Below are 20,350 nucleotides of genomic sequence, written 5' to 3'. Positions count from 1 at the left end.
TTGTCATTATTTGTTGTTATTACCAATAAAGGATGTTCTTTGAGGTTCTTTAATAAACTGCCAGTACTATTCAAGTAAAACAAACAAAAAACGCTCTTCCCTTAGTTAGGCTGCCTGATTTGCACGCTAATTGTTGTTCACTTATCCACATTATATTTTTTATTGATGACAGTAAAAAGTGCACAAGTATTGCAAACAACACAAAACACAATTACTGTATTGTTAAAGTCCACAAGAGGAAATACACTAATACAAAAAAAAGATGATCAAAAAAAAATGCTATGGCAGTACTCTTGTCATGATTCCATCATGCAGCTCACCAATACAGAGGCAACCCGTGCCTCTAAACGTTCTGTAAGATGAAAGAAAATAAATGAGGAGCTGCTGTGGCTTTTCTCCACATTGAGCAGTTCTCTGGTACAGTTCTAGTACAAAGTGCTATGATGTATGCCTGCAACCACTACTGTTAGTCACCTAGAAGTTATATAAATGTATGCATATATACTTCTGTTGGACTATCTGCAAAAGCAATGTCTAAAGCACCATTTTCGGTCAAACTTAACGTACAACTTCTCTTTTTTTCCCAAATGTATTGCACAAAAACAAGAAAGCCTTTAATCAAAACTGGCACATTAACAACACTTGTAATGGACATAAAAGTAATTCTAAGCCAATATTTTTTTTCATTCAAAAATGTCTTTTTTTAGCCTTTTTTAAGTAAAATTTACATAAAAAAGCAATATTTCGCAGTGCTATAAAGCACTGTGCTCAATGCAAAGAGGACATACCTGATGTCTGAATGACAATCAAAGAAAAAACAATATTATTAGACAATAAAACAAGGGCATATGTATTGTATTAAATCTGCATCAGCATAAGAAATGTGTCACATGGTACTACAGCAAATATCCAGTTGCTTATAATCAGCCTGTGTGTCTGCTCCTGTGGCGTCTTTCTATGCACCCGGAGGTTGATTATACAGGCTGGAAGGCGCATGTCTCCTGCGGAAACATGCTGGAAAAAAAACACAAAACTGTGCAATGCACTGACCGCAAGTAGAGTGTGATACAAAAGCAATGTCCATGTAAGGCCAGTTGTCGTATCAGGAGTCAGCTGCGATGCATTCTTGTAAACGCTCAACAACCGAGCCAATCTTTTCTGATCTCTCCCAACTTGACGATCTTCAAGCTGTTGTCTTCCAGTTTGAAGTAGTGGTTACCCTTAAAGAAGTAGCTGTAATCTGGGAAACACAAGCATAGCACGCAGATTAGCAACGTTTCCGGGGTAAAGCAGACCAAATAGGTGATGAGTATTGAAACAGGCTGCTCCTGCAGAGGTAGGGTTAGGGCGCAACGTCGCACTTCTCTCTACTAATCCTCAGGACCAGGAAACACACAGAGGTCTTCTGTAAAGTGCACAGTCTTGCTTTATGAGAATGTTTATGCTGCTGTACGATTACAGTCGTGCCTGTATGTCAGGAGGGCAGTAATGGAAAACCCCCTGCTTGCACGCCACAGACGAGAACGTTCGAACCACTGCAGCGGAAGTTTACCAGCTGCAATCGTGATTAAACCAGCCCATCCATGAGCCCCTACCCTCAGAAATAATCCTTTTAAAAAACAGGCTCCTCCAAACTGTCTATAGCCCCGACAATACGCTGCATTATTGTTTGCTGGGTTGTGCCGTAGGAGAAATGACCAAAACCAATGCACGAGTGGTGACAGAACACGTATTTACAATAAAAGAAAAACAACCACAACATTCTTTTTTAACCATCTGGCTTTCTTGGACCCATCATTTAAGTCATTATTGCTTATTTATATTCTGGTTATCACAAATAGTGATTACTACATCGCTACAATTATCTTCACATAGTAAGAGCCGTCCAATTGGAAAGCTTTTTATATAAAACATGTGGCCTGATTATCTTCAGCCATGCTGGCTGTTTACGGACAGTAACAACCCTAAATAAGGGCAAGTGACTCTGGGAAACTGGATAGATGACAGAAAGCTAAATGCTATCCTATATTTTCATGTTTAATGACGGCAGATAGCTCAAAGATTTTCTAATTTTACTTTACTTCTATTTGTACTTTAAAAAAGATATATATTATTAGAAATTGCAATATTTAATGGCTAATGAATGTGTATTCATACAGTATAAACCTGGTCTTGTAATATGGAAGAATGCTTTTCCAGCACCAATCAAACAATTGAATCTTTTCATGTTTTCATGAAGTCAGATGTTGATTATAAGTGATACAGAAGATGATCCACTTTAAAAATGAAGAAGTTTTTTGTTCTTTTTACCAATGCCATTGAGACTGAAGGCAGAGTCGACATCATCTGGAATCCCATTCCAGGATTCACCGATGAGTTTGGGAAAGCTGGCCTCCATGGTCTTCCTGTCTTCATCATATCTGTAGCAGCAGCGAGATTCATTTCATGGATTGTGACTTATCACAAACATGCGCATGCACGCGCATGCACACACGCACTCTTAAGGCAATAAAGGTTTATTATTCAACACTATAAATCCCAGTGTGGTGCAACAGTGACGCTGCCGTGGCTGGCAGATCACAACAAACACTAATTACATCCAGACAATAAGCTGTATGCTTATATTGATGTTTTTCTCATCCTCACCTCCAGAATTTGTCCCCAGCAAACAGGTACGTCTTCTTGTTCTTCCTAAAGTTGAAAGCAGCATCAATGTGCTGCAGGTCAGAGGGGAGGCCGAGGCTGGACAGCTTCTTGGGATAGCCTCTCTCCAACGCATCTGCTTTGTACACCCACATCTCATTTCCTGTGTGGAAACAGCAGATAACAGCTCTAATAACGCATGCTTCATGTCTGTCTCTCTGTTTGTCTGTCCAGTTGTCAGAATAAGGACTCAGAACTTCAGGTAACTAGCGCTGATGTTGATTTATACAATGCTGATAAATGCAGCATCTGCTTTTTTCGCCCCATCGTTGTCCCCGTTGTAAAAATCAAAAGAATGTGCCATAAACCACTCTTAAGTCAAACGGAAAATCCCAAGTATCCGAAAAGTGCAGTGGTCGGCACTGCTGCTTCTTCTAATGTTTCGGTTTGTTGGAAAGTAAAACCGTCCACATTAATCACAGAGCCCGAACTGTGGCTCGCACCGGACTGCTGCAGCTTGAAACATGATTTGAGCTGTTTTTCAAGCATACCTGCGAAAAACACCGTTGTTTCATCCACTGGGTTTTCATAGGCAGCGTCGATCTTGGAGGGCAGGTCTGGCCAGTAGGTGGCCACCAGCATGGGGCCAGTGGGCTTACTTCCGAAGTTGACTGACCTGAACAGGAACCTGGCACGGAGAGAACCAGTGAGTGAGCATAAAGTTGATGAGCCTGGAAACTGTGTGTGTGTGTATATGTGTGTGTGTGTAGCTGTTAGTGCGAATGCTTGACGGGCTGAGCCAACCACAATGGTCTGATTCATGAGCATCTGGTTCTCGTTAAAACTAAGGCTGCCGACGCCAGCAGAACAAGTCCGATCTTGACTGGTTTTTAGTGCACAGCTGCATAACAATAGCAGCTTCCTCAACTCTTTTCCACTGACCTATTTATTTTTTATTTTCTTTAAAAAATCAGCTAGTTCCAAACTGCTTTTTTTTTGCCATAAAACAAAATGAAGGTGAGATCACTCTAACAAAACAATGATGTTGTTCAAATTCCATGATCTTCTGTGGCAGCTTTGATGTGTATTCCTAACCCACATAAACAAAGTACCGGTACTTAAATTAACGATGTATTAAATATTACATTATCATTCATCTCTAACAGCAAAACCGACTGATGAACCTTGATGAATTTATTGAACTAAATGAAACCAAAGCCCTAGCAGGATTTCTTTCTCAAACAATGGTAACATTCCTTTCAAAACACTGGTTTGAGGTTTAAAGTCATCAAGTACGTGTGTGGTCCACATGGATGGCTCGACACACAGTTTGAGCTTAAAGTCCTCCTTTAGTTCATGTTTCCAAGGCTGCAGATCTAAAAATACTTACTTCGTTGTTTGGTGAAGGCTGAAATTCTGTGTTGCTGTGAAGTAACATAAATTCAGATGATCTCCAAGGAGGAGTTATTACCTATCACTCTCAACCTAGGTCTGAAATCATTAAAATGTTGGCATCAACGTGTGAGTTTATTGAGAGCCTCTTACTGTCTCAACAGCCTGAAGCTCGTGTTTATTGGGCTGCTCCATATGTTTAACCATGCTAGATGCTACCAGGTTGAAGTGAGGAATGATATCTGCTGGACTTCACTCACAACCATTGGTTGCCAGGATACAGATATATAAGCACAGGTTACTTGTAGCATTCTAAGCCAGTAAGCTTTCTTTCATGCTAGGAGACTCAATAATTGCATCCTCCTCAATTCCCAGACACCTGTTTTTGCTGAGCTGAGGGAATTCTAGCATCATTACCTATTGTATCATGTCCAGATTTGTCCCGTGCACACCATAAACATGCCAAGCCAGCAGGTGGGGGAGGGTCCTGCTTTTAAAGTGTGAAAGACTAAGTAAGCACTTGAGGGAAGACCACACTTGTTCTTTGAAGCTTAACTTGGCTGGTGTCAGAGGAATATCAAATCAAAGGCTGCCTAAGTAAACTGTGCTTGTGCAAGACAGCCAGCGGGCTCGCTGCGCTGCCAAACATGAGGCAAAATAGCTTATTATTGTCAGGAATGTCTTATATAAGTCATTATCTTCATTTCAGTAATTGTGTCTGCATGCCTGCTTCAGCTGCTGGGAAATGTCACCCTGCTCTCACGTCTTCCAGAGTGCCCATGAACTAAAAAGACAATAATCAATCTCGAAAAACTTCCAGAGCTATTTTAAGTTGAATCAACAAACATTGATCAGATGTCTAAGTCTTCAGACAAGTTTCAGATCAAATGAAACTGGTAATATACAGATAATCCGATAAGCACCGTGTTGCTCTTTTTTCCTGCTGGTTCCGAACTCAGAGGGTTGGGCTGACTGTTAGAGCCTCTTCAGTGATGCGGAATTTTGGCCTGTTTGTCTTGGACTCCTTTCCAAAATGGCCACGACATACAGTGAGCGCTCTTGAAATGTGATTTGCAAGAGGAGACCTTCACTATCGAAACCACAGCTGTTTCTGTTCAAATAAACCTTTTAAACAAAGGCATATCCTCCCACTGGAAAACGCGCTGACTCGTAAGAACTGCACTCGATCAACACCCGTTCACAAGGTCAGTAAACATATCGAGCTCACACGACTTCAGATTCTCTGGCGCCGGTGAAAGAAAGGCCTGTAGACAGTGTTTAGACCTGATGACTACTTTGGTCGACGCTGTTTTGCCAACTTCCTGACACATCACAGAGTGAGTCAAAACACCAATATGAACAAAACTAAAAAACCCTCAGTTTTTCAGGGAAATTATTATGAAATCCAATTTAGGTTCCCTTATATTTTCTTGCCTATTTCAAAATCCCAGACATGAAATTCCTGCTGTGGGGTTTTGAGATAATGAGCAGATGTTGCTCATTAACTGCTGATGTCCTTGCAGACTCATTGTCCATGTGTCCCGTCTCATTACCTGTCCTTGAAGAAGAAGGTTTCACCCCTGATTTGAGCAACGGCATCAAAAATGACTGCTTCTTTACAGATGTCCATGGGGGTAACTGGACCCTGAGTTGGAGGAAAGGGCTTGTCTGTCAGGACCCCTGGAGATGAGAAACTGGCGCTCACCAAACACATACTCATCCATACTCAAATTCTAGGTTTAATAGTTGTTATCTGATAGCTGATAGTTTGTGCTGTGTACATGTGAGCCTTCGTACCACCATAGAGCTCCTGGATGCCTTGGATGTCATCGTGAGAAAGGCGGAAGTCTTTGGTGAAGGTGTAAACGGGGGCCATCAGAGCTCCAGGGTCCTGAGAGTGCTCCAAACCAAGGGCGTGACCGAACTCATGGGCTGCCACCAGGAACAAACTGTAACCTATAAAACACACAAAGAAATGGCAATTCCATCCCAATGGCCAATATTGGCACTGCTCTACAATTATTTATCCAGTGTTAACAACCAGAGGACATTAATAAAGAGTTACTTTTACTTGCAAAATGGGGAAAATGGACAAGTTAAACTTCAAGAAGGAGTTACAACCTATGTCTCAACGTGTCTCTGTTTTATCAGCTTTTAAAATGTCCACAAACTCGTCGCACCTTGATCGGGACAGAAGCCCCATTTGCGGTCGTCATCATAGCTCTTGGTGCTAGCGCACCACATCTTGCCGTCGCTGCGCCCGGACGAGGTGCAGGACTCGTAGGTGTTTCCCAGGAAGGTGAAGGGAAAGACGCACGGGCTCCCCTCTGCGTTTCCTCCCACGGTGGACATCGCTGTTGGGAACGACAACAGGATCGTTCACCGCAGAGTCTGATGAACCGCTTCGTAAGCAGCATTTTCCTTCAGAACAGCTGGTTTGTGATTCATTGTGAGCGGAGAAGATGTGGAAAACAGCTCTGGCAAGATGCGCACACATCAATAAGTAATCCGCTGGGCAATAAACCACCAAACTACCGCCCACTGATTTTCTATCAAAGAGAAATAATGTTTAATCTGGCATAAATCCTAAAATGTCATCTCATCTGTGCTAAAATACGTTGCTAACGAGAGGCCGATGGAGGCTGACTTTGGCTATTCCTCTCTCTGCCAATCTATCTCCAGACCTTAAAACCAATCCTACTGACAGAATGGAAAACAAGTCTCGCCAATGAACATTAAAGTACTTTTACAGACGACCACAAGCAAGCCCCAGAAACCACAGCTGGAGCAGCGGGGCACGCCAGACTGACCCGTGCCAGTAAAATGCACCATATGACCCTTGAAGATCACGGGATGGTGCGTACGGACAAGGAAGCAGATAAGAATAGCGTGTTTTGGTTCTCATACCTGTTTCAGGACAGAAGCCAAAGCTTTTGTCCACATCGTAGTTCTCAGTAGTGGCGCACCAGCGGTAGCCGTCGTCCCTGCCGGATGTGGTGCATCCGTCATAGTTCTCTCCCTGAAAGGTGAAGGGGAATTTACACGCTGCCCCCTCAGCGTTACCACCCAGGGTGAAGAGCACTGCGAAACAAAGGTGAGAAAATGCAAACCTATTATATAGGTTTTTGTTACAGGCAAATCAGAGCTGTTCAGTGAAAACGAGACTCAGGCACGATCGAGTGAATAAATGCGGGATGGATGGCATCAGCGCAAACTAGTTCTCATCCTATGAAACAACTGTACATGTGTACTTTGGCGCTTCGCTGTAATCGGCATGAGATCATGTTAGGACCATGGACAGCAACATAACACAGATAAACAAAATGTTTAGCAAAACCCACAGTTGTAAACTGGGGCAGTGACTTGGAAAAGAAATGTTCCACAATCCACTCCAAAGGAAAAAAAAAAATTCCTGGCATGAGGCTCAACCTACTTTCTCTCCATCCAAAATCATCTGAGCAGCTTTGGAAAAAGCCCGAATCCAGAACCCGGCATAACTCTTCTCCTACGTCAAACAAAAAAAAAAAAACGCTTCTGAAGAACTCACGTTCGTGGGGGCAGAAGCCGTATTTGCCGTCTTCAGAGAAGTTGTAAGTGGTGGAGCACCACAGGAAGCCGTCGTCGCGGCCCTGAGACGTGCAGCTGTTATACTCGGTGCCCATAAACAGGAAGGGGAACTGGCAGAACTCTCCGTCGGCGTTGCCGTATTTCACCTTCACCACTGCAGGAGAGGATCAAGGATCAATGATTTCCAACCTTTTAGAACAAGTGCACGTCTTCAAAAGAAGAAAAGGGCCTGTCTCTTAAAGGACCTTAAAGGACAAACAGAATATATTTCCTCCCTTTTATTTAGCTCTGCTGTGTGTAGTCTTGTGTGTAAAGTCATGACAAAGGTAGTGCTGAGTCTTGACACATGACTGGAAAGCCTTTAAAAATGGCAAACAGTTCAGATGTCGGTAGTAGAAGGTATAAATCCTGCACAGAATTCCTATTCAAATGTTCTTCCTAAGCGTCCTGAGACTTCTTTTCGTGCCGAGAGATAGGAAAATGGGCTAAGAGATTATTTCTGAACAAATGATGAATTCAGCGGAGAGGCTGTGAATAATGGGTATCATTAAACTATCTGGGTCAATGTGTGCAGTTTGAATGCACACAGCAGAGATTTTCCCTTTCTACTCAGCTTCCAGATGGCTCAGATTTCTTCTATCGAGCGCCAGGAAGTTCAGATAAAGTTAATTAAACCTAAACAAAGTAGCTGAAAGTCAAACACGTTCTAAAACTGTCTAAATATGCATTAATGTGGGGTTAAATGGGAGCAGAGGATACGTAGAGACGCTTCCTTAAAGCACTTGTCCTACCTTGTCCCTCTCCCAGTGTCCACTGCTCATCATCATCAAAGTGAGAGTCGCCGCCAATTCCTGCTCCAGGAGCAAAGGCGTGAGCCAGGAGGCCGTCCTTGCCATCAAAGGGGTACCCATCGCCGTGTTCTGTGGAAACCAGTCAGTCTTAGTGGAAATAAATATTTTCTGTTTAAAAGCACAGATGTGGCAGATGTTCGGCCACTGTGCAAAACCGAGAAGTGGCCCAACTATAAACCCTTCCAAAAATGGGAATTTTATGTTGCCATCTGTTCAGGGAGTTAACTTATATGATCGTAATGATTACAGTGCATACATTCATGCTTAATAGTTATGCGGCAATGTGATTAATATCTCACATTAAAGGCAGTGAGCAAGGATGGATGCTTCCATGGTTAAAGACCTCAGCAGATGAATAAATATTAAGGACTGGTGACATTATATTTGTTTAAATCTGTTATTTCTGGGTCTGTTTCTGGTGGAGTTTAATTCTAACATGTGTGAAGGAGAGCCTGTGCCAGTATTTCTCGAAATATTTGTGTAAATAAATACTGTGCCTTGAATAATATGGGTATTTTCGCGTAATATATGTGATTTCTGACGATCCTAAAGAGTGGAGATCCAGTCTGGTGTCTGCGTACGATCGGCGCGCTACCATTGCGTCCAAAATTGATCATGATGTCGGCCTCTCCGTCCATGATGCGCTCGAATGTGAGCGGGGTGACGTCGCTCCACACTTTGAAGGCCCTGAAGAAGGCGTCGTTGATGACTTCCTCGTCCAGATCGGGACTGTATCCCAGGATTCTGCGGAGTGGAAAGCAGGGTGTGGCGTCAGAACGTTCGCGCTGACCCTTCAGAAGATCACAGAACGAACCTCAACGCAAGCAGTCATGAGTCACCAAGGGCAAGAGGCAAACCCCATCATACATCTGTCTGCCTGTCTGTCTGTCTGCTTGCCTGCCTGTCTGTCTGCTTGCCTGCCTGCCTGTTTCTCTGTCTGTGTAGTCGCCTCCTACAAACGGAAAACAACCAAAATCGCTACATTGGTTTCGTCTCCGTGGGCTCAGCCTTTCCTAAAAAGTTCTAAAGAGACTTGACACATACTGTGTAGGAATGCTGCTGCTAGCGAGACACAGTGAGTGCTGGGTGGGGGTGGGGTGAACTGGAAGGTTGGGGGGCGGTGTCAGGCTGTGGTCAATCTCTCAAGCAGCCTGTGGAGCTTTCGCTGCCTTTGTGCACTCGTCTCTGGGAATTACAGCTGATTAAATTGCGTGTTGCAGCGAGACACATTCCAGACCATAATTCTTAATGCTTATCAGCTGATTCTGGGTTGGGTGGGGTGGAGACCTTTTATTTCATTACATGTTGTTTTTGTGATCGGCAAACACGATGATGATGACGTCCAGATGTGGCTGTGCTAACGCATCCCAAACTACCCTGGTAGCCGTACGGTGCCAGTGTCATGCCAGATCTGGTGATGTCATCGTTACGCTTTCCACCTTTACGTGCACGCTTGCCTGGATCTTTGAAAATCTCTGTAGGGAATGTGAATTGGCTGACCTGTATGTGATGTCTTTCTTCTGCCACATGGGCTTCCTATGGAAGAAGTTGTAATTGGCCACATCTGGGACGCCGCAGCGAGGCTTTTTCATGATTTCCACGGTTTTGGCATCGATTTCTCCGGTTTCTTGCAGAGAGAAGAACTTTTGCATTTTCTTCAGCGTGTCCTTGAGCACCATGAGGTTGCATCTGTCTTGTGGGCATCCATAAAACTTATTCAGATAGTGCTAAAGGAGAAACACCAACCATGAACAAAGGCAATGTCAATCACCCACCCAACCAATCAATCAATCACTCAAACAACCAACCATTCAGTATCTATGCCACCTGTTGGCTGACCGTAGGTAAGAAGGGAATTTTCTGGAAATGCTGCGTGAACTTACCAGAGCAACTTCTTTGTCTGTTTTTGGTGTATCGTCTCCAGGAAACCTGATTATGGGGGACGGTGCAGCGTAGGTCGCCTGAAAAGCGACGAAGTGCACTAAAAACACTTTTAGAACAATCCGCCGACAGCTGAATATGGTCGACAAGCCCATCGCTTTGTCTTTTAACGATGCGTCAACGGAGGTGGAAAAGGCTTCACTTCGTCTTTGCCTCTGCAGGACTGTTCCTCTTTTCCTGAACGGGACACCCTGCACCTCGGCTCAGGCTCTATGAACTTTCTCAGTTCTGCTGGCACACGCACTTTTCCCCCCGCGAATCCGATGTGCGCAATCGCCTGACCGAGAAATACGAGCAGGACGGACACAGACGAAAACAAGCGTAATTCCATAGTTACTCACAAGTTTGATGGGGTTGTTTTTCTAAAAAAAAAAAAGCCTTAGCTTTAGCTTCTTTTACATCATGTGATTTGAAAAACAAAACGAGATATTTGGGCCAAATCTACCAGAGAGATGTGATGGATTATAATAATTACAGTATTGTTTTATGTTGACAGATTCTTGCTTCTAAGAATCGGGCAGTAACACCATTAACTTATACAGCATAAACATTTCCCAAAGCAGTTAATTCTACATTTCAAAGGTCCCACAATAATCTGATCCTTTTCACTTGCTGAGTTTTGTTATTGTTATTTTGTTATAACAATGCTGTTACAACAAATGCTGCAGGAAGTTGCACATCGGGCACTGAAAAGCCCCTCATTAATCCTGTACAAAGATATATGACAGGTAAATACCGTAACATTATTTCACCCCGTAGGTGGGAGCGGGTTATGTTAGGCGGTCTCATGACATCTGGTGGTTGTATGTGAAATCGCAACCAACAAACTTTTTAGCCCACTATTTATTTATTTATTTATTTATTTATTTATTATTCGTGTTTAAATGTTTTGACATAATGAGCATGTTTTAAATTGGAAATAAAAATAGCCTTATGGATACGTCTGTAAACTCTAATTAAACGACTGCTTAGATATGTATTTTTTATTGATGAATTAATTTATCTATTTATTTAAATGGTTAACTTCAATGTATTATTCTGTTTTTACTACTGTACTTCCATTATAATGATCATTATATGAAAAAACGCGTTTGTGACCCTGAACTTTGGTCTGAACCACCGTTTAGAGTCAGCGGAAAGTGCAGTTTTACTCCCCTCTGGCGGCGACTAAGCACATCGCAGCTGCCTGCTGCCTGTCCTCGCCGTCTCTGTCTTTGGCATAGATATGAGATTACCTCTAACTCTCTTTGACATCTCTTTGTTTCTGCTCTTATGTATCGTTCACAGTAATCCACCACGACTCTTAAATGGAGAAAACTGGGAGCTGATTTTATTTTTTTTTGCAGACATCTGACAGATGGATAGCTTGCAAACAGGATTTTGTGGTATATCTAGCAAAGCAATTTCCCTTCCCTTTTGCCAGAGTACAGTTAATTTTTCATACCCGGGGCTGCTGTTGGTGGTTGCAGAGTGAATTTAACATCCATTTGCCAACAACATCCAGAGCCTGTCACTTTGGAGCAGGAGCTTAATTTCATGCACTGATACATGCTGCCATGTCCTCCAGCTGACACACTCGCAGTGATCTCAGGCAGAGCCAAGGAAAGAGAATGGCTTCCGATTAAATGTACATGGGCCTGCCTCTCCAAATAGAAAATGCTGAGATGTGAAAAGCTGAAGCACAGCTACAGTAATTGAAAGCCTTTGTGCATATGAATGCAATTTTGCAGGTGAAAGTGGCACACAGAGATTGAGACGATATGCTCTGATTTGCATGTAAATTGTTTTCTTTTCCACTGGATGCTTAAGCTTTGTCTAGATTAGAGTGCCTCTTAATGTGTGTGTGAGCGTGTGTGTGTTTTGTAAACTCGGTCAGCCGTCAGCTGCGAGTGCCTCTTTTTCCTTTGTATCTGTTTATTTGCTGAGGCTGCTGATTTTCGGTACAGCTTTTCTCGATTAGAGCTAATTTGTTCCTCAGCATTTACACTACCAAGCATGCACACGCACATGCTTTCTGTGGTCCTCCTCCGCACAAACTCTTGTCATTAATTATGAGAAGAAGTAGCGTCCTCCGAGCACCGGTACGGCCTCCTCTTGCGACTGGGAACGGGACATTCTGGACGCAGAGGCCAGTCGTGTTATGGCTGTCCAGCTGGCTCCGGATCCTCAGGCTCGGTGATTGACCCAGGTCCAGCTGAACAGATCGCGGCCTGCCTGGATGTCACCGTGTTCCTCTCACCCTGGGCCTCAGACAGATCCTCTGATGGGTCATCAAACCAAACTCCCTGTGTGGCTGGCGAGGACCGAGGCCATGAATGCTAAATGTCGCTGTTGCTCTCTGCTTGAGAAGAGTTAGCCTGTGTGTGCAGTTAATACTGACACTGAGCGGTTCTGAATCAGTCTAGCGACGTAGTTTGTTTTGTGTTTTTATGTGCTTTGCAGCAGTAATTATGCAACGGCTGCTGAGTAAATGAATGCCACCGCAGTCCTGTCGATAAATCTGTTTCAAGATAACTTAATTTGGCTAAGCACTGTGTTACAGAATACTGCGACACATATTATATCACTGGGTTTGAAGCATTCTGATGATGAATTATTGAGCCTAAATCCATTATCTTGAACATATTTTATTTATGAATGCACCAAGACACTGGAGGACTTGAACACTGCAGGGTAATTATTGTTTCACATTGTGTCACCACTCTTCTCTCAGATGCAATTGCCAGAGCAAACTGCAATGAATCAAAGAACTGCGAGTTTTGATTGACATTCAGTGCGCGCGCAGGGCCCAGAGCGACATTAGCCGAATTGCTTTACTTAATGCTTTTTCCCACATTCTGTTTCTCTTTTAGCGCGCCTTGTAAACACTGATGCAATAATGCATTCCATTATACAGAGGATGGGAGACAAGTGTCTCTCGTGGCTCCTCTCCATCTCAATAATAGGTCAACAGCTGTATTTAAAAAATTCATCACATTCTTGGCAGTCGCAAAGGTTAGCCGCAACACGCCGAGATGCAATATTGGAGCCTTGGTTCGGCTGCAAGTCTCTGCGGGGGCGAAGAAGAGCTGCCTTTGATGAGTACAGCATGTAAATGATTTGTGTGTGTTTATAGGACACGGGGCTGGCCCTGCTTCGCTCCAAGGCGGCGGTGCCGGCACCGCTCTGTGGCGGAGGCTGGCAACGGCAGATGGAAGTAAACAAGTGAGAGGAGGGCTGACCCCGCCACGGCAAGTCTCCCTTGGATTTTTGTCGCACGATCTACGCGCGTGTCCTGAACTACGACAATATTAGCTGACTGCTACTGAGCGATCGGGGCCTTTTCTGCCGCCTGTTTTAGCCTGACTGCTGAACAGCTTGTTTGTTCGCACCATATTACCTGACGCAGAGCAGCGTAATGTTCAGACAAACACGTGGACACAAATATTGATGCGGTTTTCACATCCGAAACAAATTTCTTGCAAGGATCTCTCAAAGTATGAAGACAAGCAGATGAAAAATGGATGTCTGCCTGGGATTGCTTTTAGTAATTGTAAAATATTCACACTGGTATTTTTGGAGTGCTGTGGTGTTGACGCGCAAGCTGACACACAGATGAATTTTTCAGAAATGATCTGATTTGGCCCCGTCACAGCGAGCGCACGGCCTCTGGAAGTCAGGTGCGGCGCTACCTGGATCCTGGGATTTCGGGGGGGGGGGGGTCATGATGCAAGTGGGTGAAAGTGTCTTTGAAATGTTTCTGTCTGTCTGATGCTCTTGACACTCAGAGCTGTGCCGTTGATCAGCCATTAAGCTGTTTGAACACGTCGGCTGGCTTAAGGCATCTGGTTGCTTAAAGCTTCTAAAATGCAAGACTGACATTGGCAAATTTAGAATTCTGTGTGAAACATGGAAAAGAAACATCACGTGTGTGTGTGTTTTTTTAAATGCACCTTCAAATATTGCACTGTTGAACTAAAACTATATTAATATAACTTTATATTTATTGGCTGGACAGAAAACACCCCCTTGATTGGGCCTGAAGAGAAAGAGATTAGCACATAAAATTGGCAGCATCTTGATGTTCAGTCATATAAATGGCCATAAAATTATTCCACAAAGTCAAGAAAGGTTGCAATGTAAGAACGCCTTCCAGTGACCTTTGACCTACGAGGCGGTATCAGTAAAAGAAACTGCCGTCCGTGCTTTGTCATTGTTTAACCTCTTGCTAAACAGGCACAATGTCAGACCCCCTGATGCAAAATAGCACATGGTTAAGCTGGGTATAAACATTAGCTAGGTTACATTTTGATTAAATCAACACAAGCTTTGGAAATGCGATCTTTGATCAGTGAGGTGAGGTCACCGACAGCACGACCCTCCCGGCTGGCAGTAGAATCGACAGTACAAGCACGTTTAATCTGTTTGCGGTGAATTTGATTTGATTTGATGTGTATCTTTTGGCCTCCTTCCTTTATGTAAATTTCACCAGCTGGACTTAATCTTTTTTCGTCTCTTCTCCACTCGGGTGAGTTATTTGAAGTGGTTAAAAACAAATCCCAACAGTGTTTTTACTGAATCTGCTTCCTGGAAGATAACAGTTGTACCTCCAGAGGACCCATCTACTGTAGCTCTTTCATTATTATGGTTTGGGCCCGCTGTCACAAATTCCAGACAAAAGTGAATTTCCTATTCCTTGTCAATAATGAGCTCAGTATCCCCTCCAAAGGGTAAGAAGCATAATTCAATCAAGACTTCTCTTTTTTCTCTTTGACCCCGACTCACCCTGTGAGTATAAGAGAGGCTTAAATTACAGGGTTTTTTTTTTTTAACTTTACCAACGAACCCTCCAGACTCCCTCTAATACAGCATCTCAGGGACGTATTTTCACTGTCCAAACATGTTTTAAACCACACAGCAAAGTAAATCTGTGATGGCTTCAGCAGTTTTTCAGCCCTTCGCATTATCTTTTTATCACTGCGGTCTATTTTAAATTCCTCGTCACATACGTATGTGAAGTTTGCATTCCGCGCTCCCCCACCTCGGCTTGAACCGTCACGCGTGTTTCAAGGCAGTCGCGTTGTGTGATGTCGCAGCAGAACGCCGCTGATGTGCGAGCTACCGTTTTGGACTCGGAAGCCGTGCCTCCTCCTGTTGCCGCTGCCTGTGATCTCACTCCTGTTGGCTCGCGTCTGTCCGCAGCCCGGAGGTCTCGTGGGCTTTAGCTACCGGATAGCGTGCCTCGCCACCACCATCCACGTTGGCAGGATATTGAAAATGACCTCTGTCAGGAAACAGAGGCCCGGCGGCTGTCAGGGAGCCGCGGTCACGCTGCTCCAAATTACCATCTCACCTTTCCCCTTTAATCTTAATCTACTAAAAACAAAGGCTGGTGATATTTATGATGTAATCTCAGGCATCACATATTATAAAATGATTTATAACACTGTAAGATTTCTATTTTTCGTTAAATATTGCTAGAAATACATCAGTTAGCTCTTTTGATATTACTATGCAAACCTGACAGATGCATCACAATTATAATTTAGATAATATTCCACACAGAATCACTTTTATAACAGCGGAAGGGGTATTTGGCCATATAAATTAATTAAATTTGTCTCTTTTCTAAGTACACCAATGCATCAAGCCATTATCTCTGCGACAGATGAATCATATTGGATATTACGCGGGACAAATGTATTCATGGTGCATATTTTTCTAATTTTTCCTGTCCGACCATCTGTGCGTGTGTCACGTCTTTCCAAGATTAATCCGGTGATCCTGCTGGGAGAGAGGGCAGGTGTTTTCCTTTTCTCCCCCCGCTAACACACCAGCTGATATCGAATCATAATCCAGCACAATATATTTTAGATATTTGTAACATATCAAGGACTGATTTCCATCACTGGACCGTATTAGGCACTAGTGAGTGTGTGTGTGTGTGTGTGAGAGAGAGAGAGAGAGACTAAGCTAAAGGGGGCAGACCATAATCAGGAGTGCAACACTTGTGAATATCAGTGACATCTGAAACATTAGTTTATGCCCTTGGTCCTGGGTACTAAGTCACTGTTGCAGAATGAGGGTTAGGGGGAGGGGGTGGATGAGGGGCCTACAAAGGTCACCCTTTGTTGACGCCACCTTCCTTCTGTCCACAGCACAGTAATTATATTTCATAGGAAAGCTCAATGTCGTGTTTTAAAGCTGCCACCACTCCAGTAGCTGCAGGTCCAAGGGAAGGCTGAAGATGATTTACAGGGACAACATGCTGTCCGGTCTGTTCCAGCCTCTGTTTTACACGCGCCCTCTTAGATTCACTTATGTAGAGTACTTGTCTTTCCCAAGGCAATAAGCAGGACGAGTGGAAGCGCAGACAGATTGCAAACTGGTGTTAATGACCGGCCTGTCAGGCAGAATCTGTACTACTTAATCTCCCGCTCCTGCTGCACATGATCAAAGCTAACACAAATGCAAATAGCGTATTGATTTCTTCAGCACCCGTGCGTTTGCAGCTTTATTACTCCTATTGCTGTTAGCCACAGTTTCAATCAACAACTCGAACCCATTATCATTTAAACAAGCTTCAACAACTGACCTGCTCTTGCCAATAACTTGTTCGACAGTGAAGAAAATATCTTATTTTTGTACAGTAGTTTTATTTGATTCAGAAATGATCTAAATATTGATAAGGAATGTATCAACTGACACAGTAAAGCACACATCTTAGTTATAATACCAGTACCATCACTTTTGTGATCTAAATTATTAAGAGTCTATATATCAATAGTCACTAGAGATGCTGTTTTTAACCAGAATTTTTGCTATAGCTAATTCAAATTCTTTGTTGTTACCCTTAAAGAATATGGCCGGACAACAGAGAATTTCAAGTTCCGTTCCAGAAATGCAAGCAGCGGCAGTGAACTCTCTGTCACAATGAAACAGGTGATTAACACAGCCAGTGGGAGATGAAAATGATTTTCTTTGGCTCTGAAAAGCCCTTGTTTGGAATTGTCACAGGTCACCCTCTCAGCTCCCAATATTTGCAACGCATTATCATAACGAAGATACATTTCATGCATTATGAATCAGGATGTTTCTGCCCACAATGCACTAAATGATATTTGGGTAAAAAGAAAAAAAAAACACTGGATCAGACCTGACTGATGTCCTCAAGGTTTTGTTTGGAATATCAAGATTCACGTGGGAGTACCAGGGTTACGTTTCCTTTATAATCTTACTGTTGTCATTGTCAAATATACTTTATTCTTCCAAAATACAAGAACTAATTTTCTCGGTCCGCTTGGGGGCAGCAGAAACAAGCTGTCAATACTTTGACTTATCAACCACCTTCTAGGTCAGACAAGACATTACATTAAGCAGAGGTGGAGGAAGGATCAACAAGTTGGACTTGTGTGTGTGTGTGTGTGTCTCTGTGTGTGGGTGTACAGTCAGTTTATAATTTAATATAACTTAACCTTAAATATATACCTCTATTGTGTGTTTCTGCTGCTACATTCATCACTTTATTCATCTACTCTTAGTTTAATGTACACTAAGGCCAGTCAACATTAAATAAAGCATGTGTCTCTCCTGACTTTGTAGAATAATTTTATGTCGTGGAGAACCGGATCAAAATGATCAAAATTGCCTGTATGAAACTGGCTCGGGGGCAGAATTCTTTGGTGCATTTATCACTTTGAAAGACAGAACTGCATTGAGAGTATGTGAAAAAAAAGGCCTTTTGGGGTCTATTAAATGTACCGGTAATTTATGGAAAACCTTTTCTTTCTGCTATAATGTCAGTCTCTCTCATAGTGAGATTATCTGTGTTATCTGGGAACATAAAATAATTAGACAGTTATTTTAGGCATTGGTTTTATTAGTGAAATGCAATAATGAGTCACCATTTTCCACATTCGTGTGTTTGCCCTCCTGTGTTCTTTTCCCAGATGTTACTACTCAAAACCACCTTCTTTGTTTCATTTGCAGGAGATATTTTACCATTTTGCTAAGACCTATTCTGTTTAAACAAAAACAGAGAGGAATGTAGTGTGCTGAAAGAAGCTATCGTATGACGTTGTTGTTATTAGTACCATATGACTGTAGTCCTGCAATCTCTTCAGCAATGGTGTCTGATCAAATCGTGCCCAAATAATAGCCGTGCTTGTGTGTGAATGGCTCCCTTTCGTGTTCTAATTGATGACTACTGGGCGCACTCTGATGGAAGCAGTCTGCCGGGAGGAAGTAGCAGCCAAGACTACGTCTTCTGTCAGATCGCTCTTTCAACTTCAGGCCTGCGAGCTGCTGACACGCTCGGACTCTGCATGGTAGTGTACTCCAGTGCCTCTCGCCTTCCTTCCTCTGCTCAATTCCAGAGACCTGGCAGAATCTACAAAGTCAACATTACAGTCTAAAGAAGGGAAATATCCCGCTGTTTTTCTTTCACAAATGTGTGCATTCTCAGGTGATTTGGACTTACCTCTAAATGGAAACAGTGTTGCTTCTTTCCTTTCATGCAGCCACCAAGCAGTAGAGCAGCGTGTCAGACCACGTTCCTCTAGATAATTTCAGGCATTAGAGACCAAGGTTCAGACCTCTCGAGCCCCCCTTTGTCGACACAGTCTGGCCTTCATTTGGCTGAATTATTGGTTGCACATGGCTAAAGTGGACTTTGTGTTTATCCTCACGCAAAAGGTGTGGAGGAAATTGCCGAGTTTTCTGTCCTAAGACAAGTCCTGAAGGCGATTTCCGAGGCTTGCTTTGCACGCGTGGCCTGGAGTCAGCTCGGTGGCACTGGGAATAGTGGGGCTTATCATGACAGGGGTCTGGCAGGCCTTCATACAAGAAACCTGATATCAACAGTGGGGTGCACACGGAGCCCTGAGGGCTCTCTCACACCATCCTATAGGAGATTACATTTGCTACTTTTCACCTTGTTTGCTTCCTTTTGTAATTTACTGAACCGATAGTTCACTCAGTCATCAGGAAGGCATTAAAACCGATTAAACAATCACACAAAGTAGGTGCTGTAAAGATTAGAAGTGTGGCTGTAATGATTTAACTACCTGCATAAAAAAAATTAACAGACCTCTCCCAATTTAATGTAGTCTATGTTATATGCAAGACTAATCCGTAACTTTTTGGAAGAAAGCAATATATTTATAGATTTTAATCTACATGGGCAGGTTTTTAATGTGATGCCGAAGGTGAAATTCTAAGAGAAGTGCTCCGTGAATCATACGCTTGAACTGAAGAAGCAGTTTGCAGTAAAGAATGTACTGCAACAAAGCCAGATTCAAGCAGGCGCGCACATGCACAGACGTTCTTTTATTATGTGTTTATACATCTTCCTATGTGTGTGCTCTTGTGCCCTGGGTGAAGATGAAAAGTTTTTTGGACTTGTAACCCCTCTTCCCCTGCCGGTAATCACCCCAGAGCCCTGTAATCCGTGGCGCATGCAGATGCCGCCGGGGGAATATTACTGTTCATAATATTAATCTGCTCTCAAATTCCTTTCTGTTACCAAGATGAGGGGCCTTGTGCACCATGTTCTTATGGGTATTAAGTGTGCTACAAGAGATTCATCGAGAGGTAGATTTTGACTCGTCAGGGATCAAGCCCAGCCTGAGGTCGTATCGCTGCTTTAAGGAACACCCGCAAGCAGGCAAAACCCATCTCCATATTCTCATAAACAGCCTGACATGAAAGACGCTGTGCCACAGCGGGGACACAAATCCACACCCAGCCCACATGAATCATGTCAGCCTGATCCAGAGGAGGGTTAAAGCCTCTTTAAGGTGCTTGGTCCCTGGCTGTGATACCTGTCTTAGCAGCAGGTAAACCCCCGTGCCACAGGGCTAAGGAGAGCGGCATTGTCTCCACCGGGCGATCAAAGGCACAGCAACACGCCACGCAGTCCTAAAACCACAGGAACAGCAATGAATAGAGCCCCCGCCAAATGGATTGAAACCTTTAAC

The 20,350-nt window shown here is 43.3% G+C and overlaps 1 protein-coding gene and 1 long non-coding RNA gene across 2 annotated transcripts in view; one reads left to right on the top strand and one right to left on the bottom strand.

Annotated features, from left to right (window-relative positions):
- Nucleotides 1–148: 148 nt before the first annotated feature.
- mmp2 (matrix metallopeptidase 2) lies at nucleotides 149–10,595 on the bottom strand. Its single transcript, NM_001037869.1, is given in 13 exon segments — nucleotides 149–1,240; nucleotides 2,311–2,420; nucleotides 2,647–2,806; nucleotides 3,195–3,331; nucleotides 5,589–5,715; nucleotides 5,833–5,991; nucleotides 6,216–6,389; nucleotides 6,943–7,116; nucleotides 7,583–7,756; nucleotides 8,394–8,522; nucleotides 9,049–9,197; nucleotides 9,954–10,180; nucleotides 10,337–10,595. Coding segments are annotated over 13 exon segments (1,977 nt in total). The 5' UTR covers nucleotides 10,490–10,595; the 3' UTR covers nucleotides 149–1,136.
- A 2,513-nt stretch (nucleotides 10,596–13,108) lies between these two features.
- The window catches only part of LOC115252093 (uncharacterized), a 50,872-nt gene continuing 43,630 nt past the window's right edge, over nucleotides 13,109–20,350 (top strand). The window contains exons 1-2 of the long non-coding RNA XR_003890533.1: nucleotides 13,109–14,901; nucleotides 17,233–17,315. This is a non-coding gene — a long non-coding RNA (uncharacterized lncRNA). The remainder of the gene's footprint in view (nucleotides 14,902–17,232; nucleotides 17,316–20,350) is intronic.

This window comes from Takifugu rubripes, chromosome 13 (genome assembly GCF_901000725.2).
Source record: "Takifugu rubripes chromosome 13, fTakRub1.2, whole genome shotgun sequence".
Taxonomy (NCBI): domain Eukaryota; kingdom Metazoa; phylum Chordata; class Actinopteri; order Tetraodontiformes; family Tetraodontidae; genus Takifugu; species Takifugu rubripes.
This window is presented reverse-complemented; position numbering and strand designations above follow the sequence as displayed.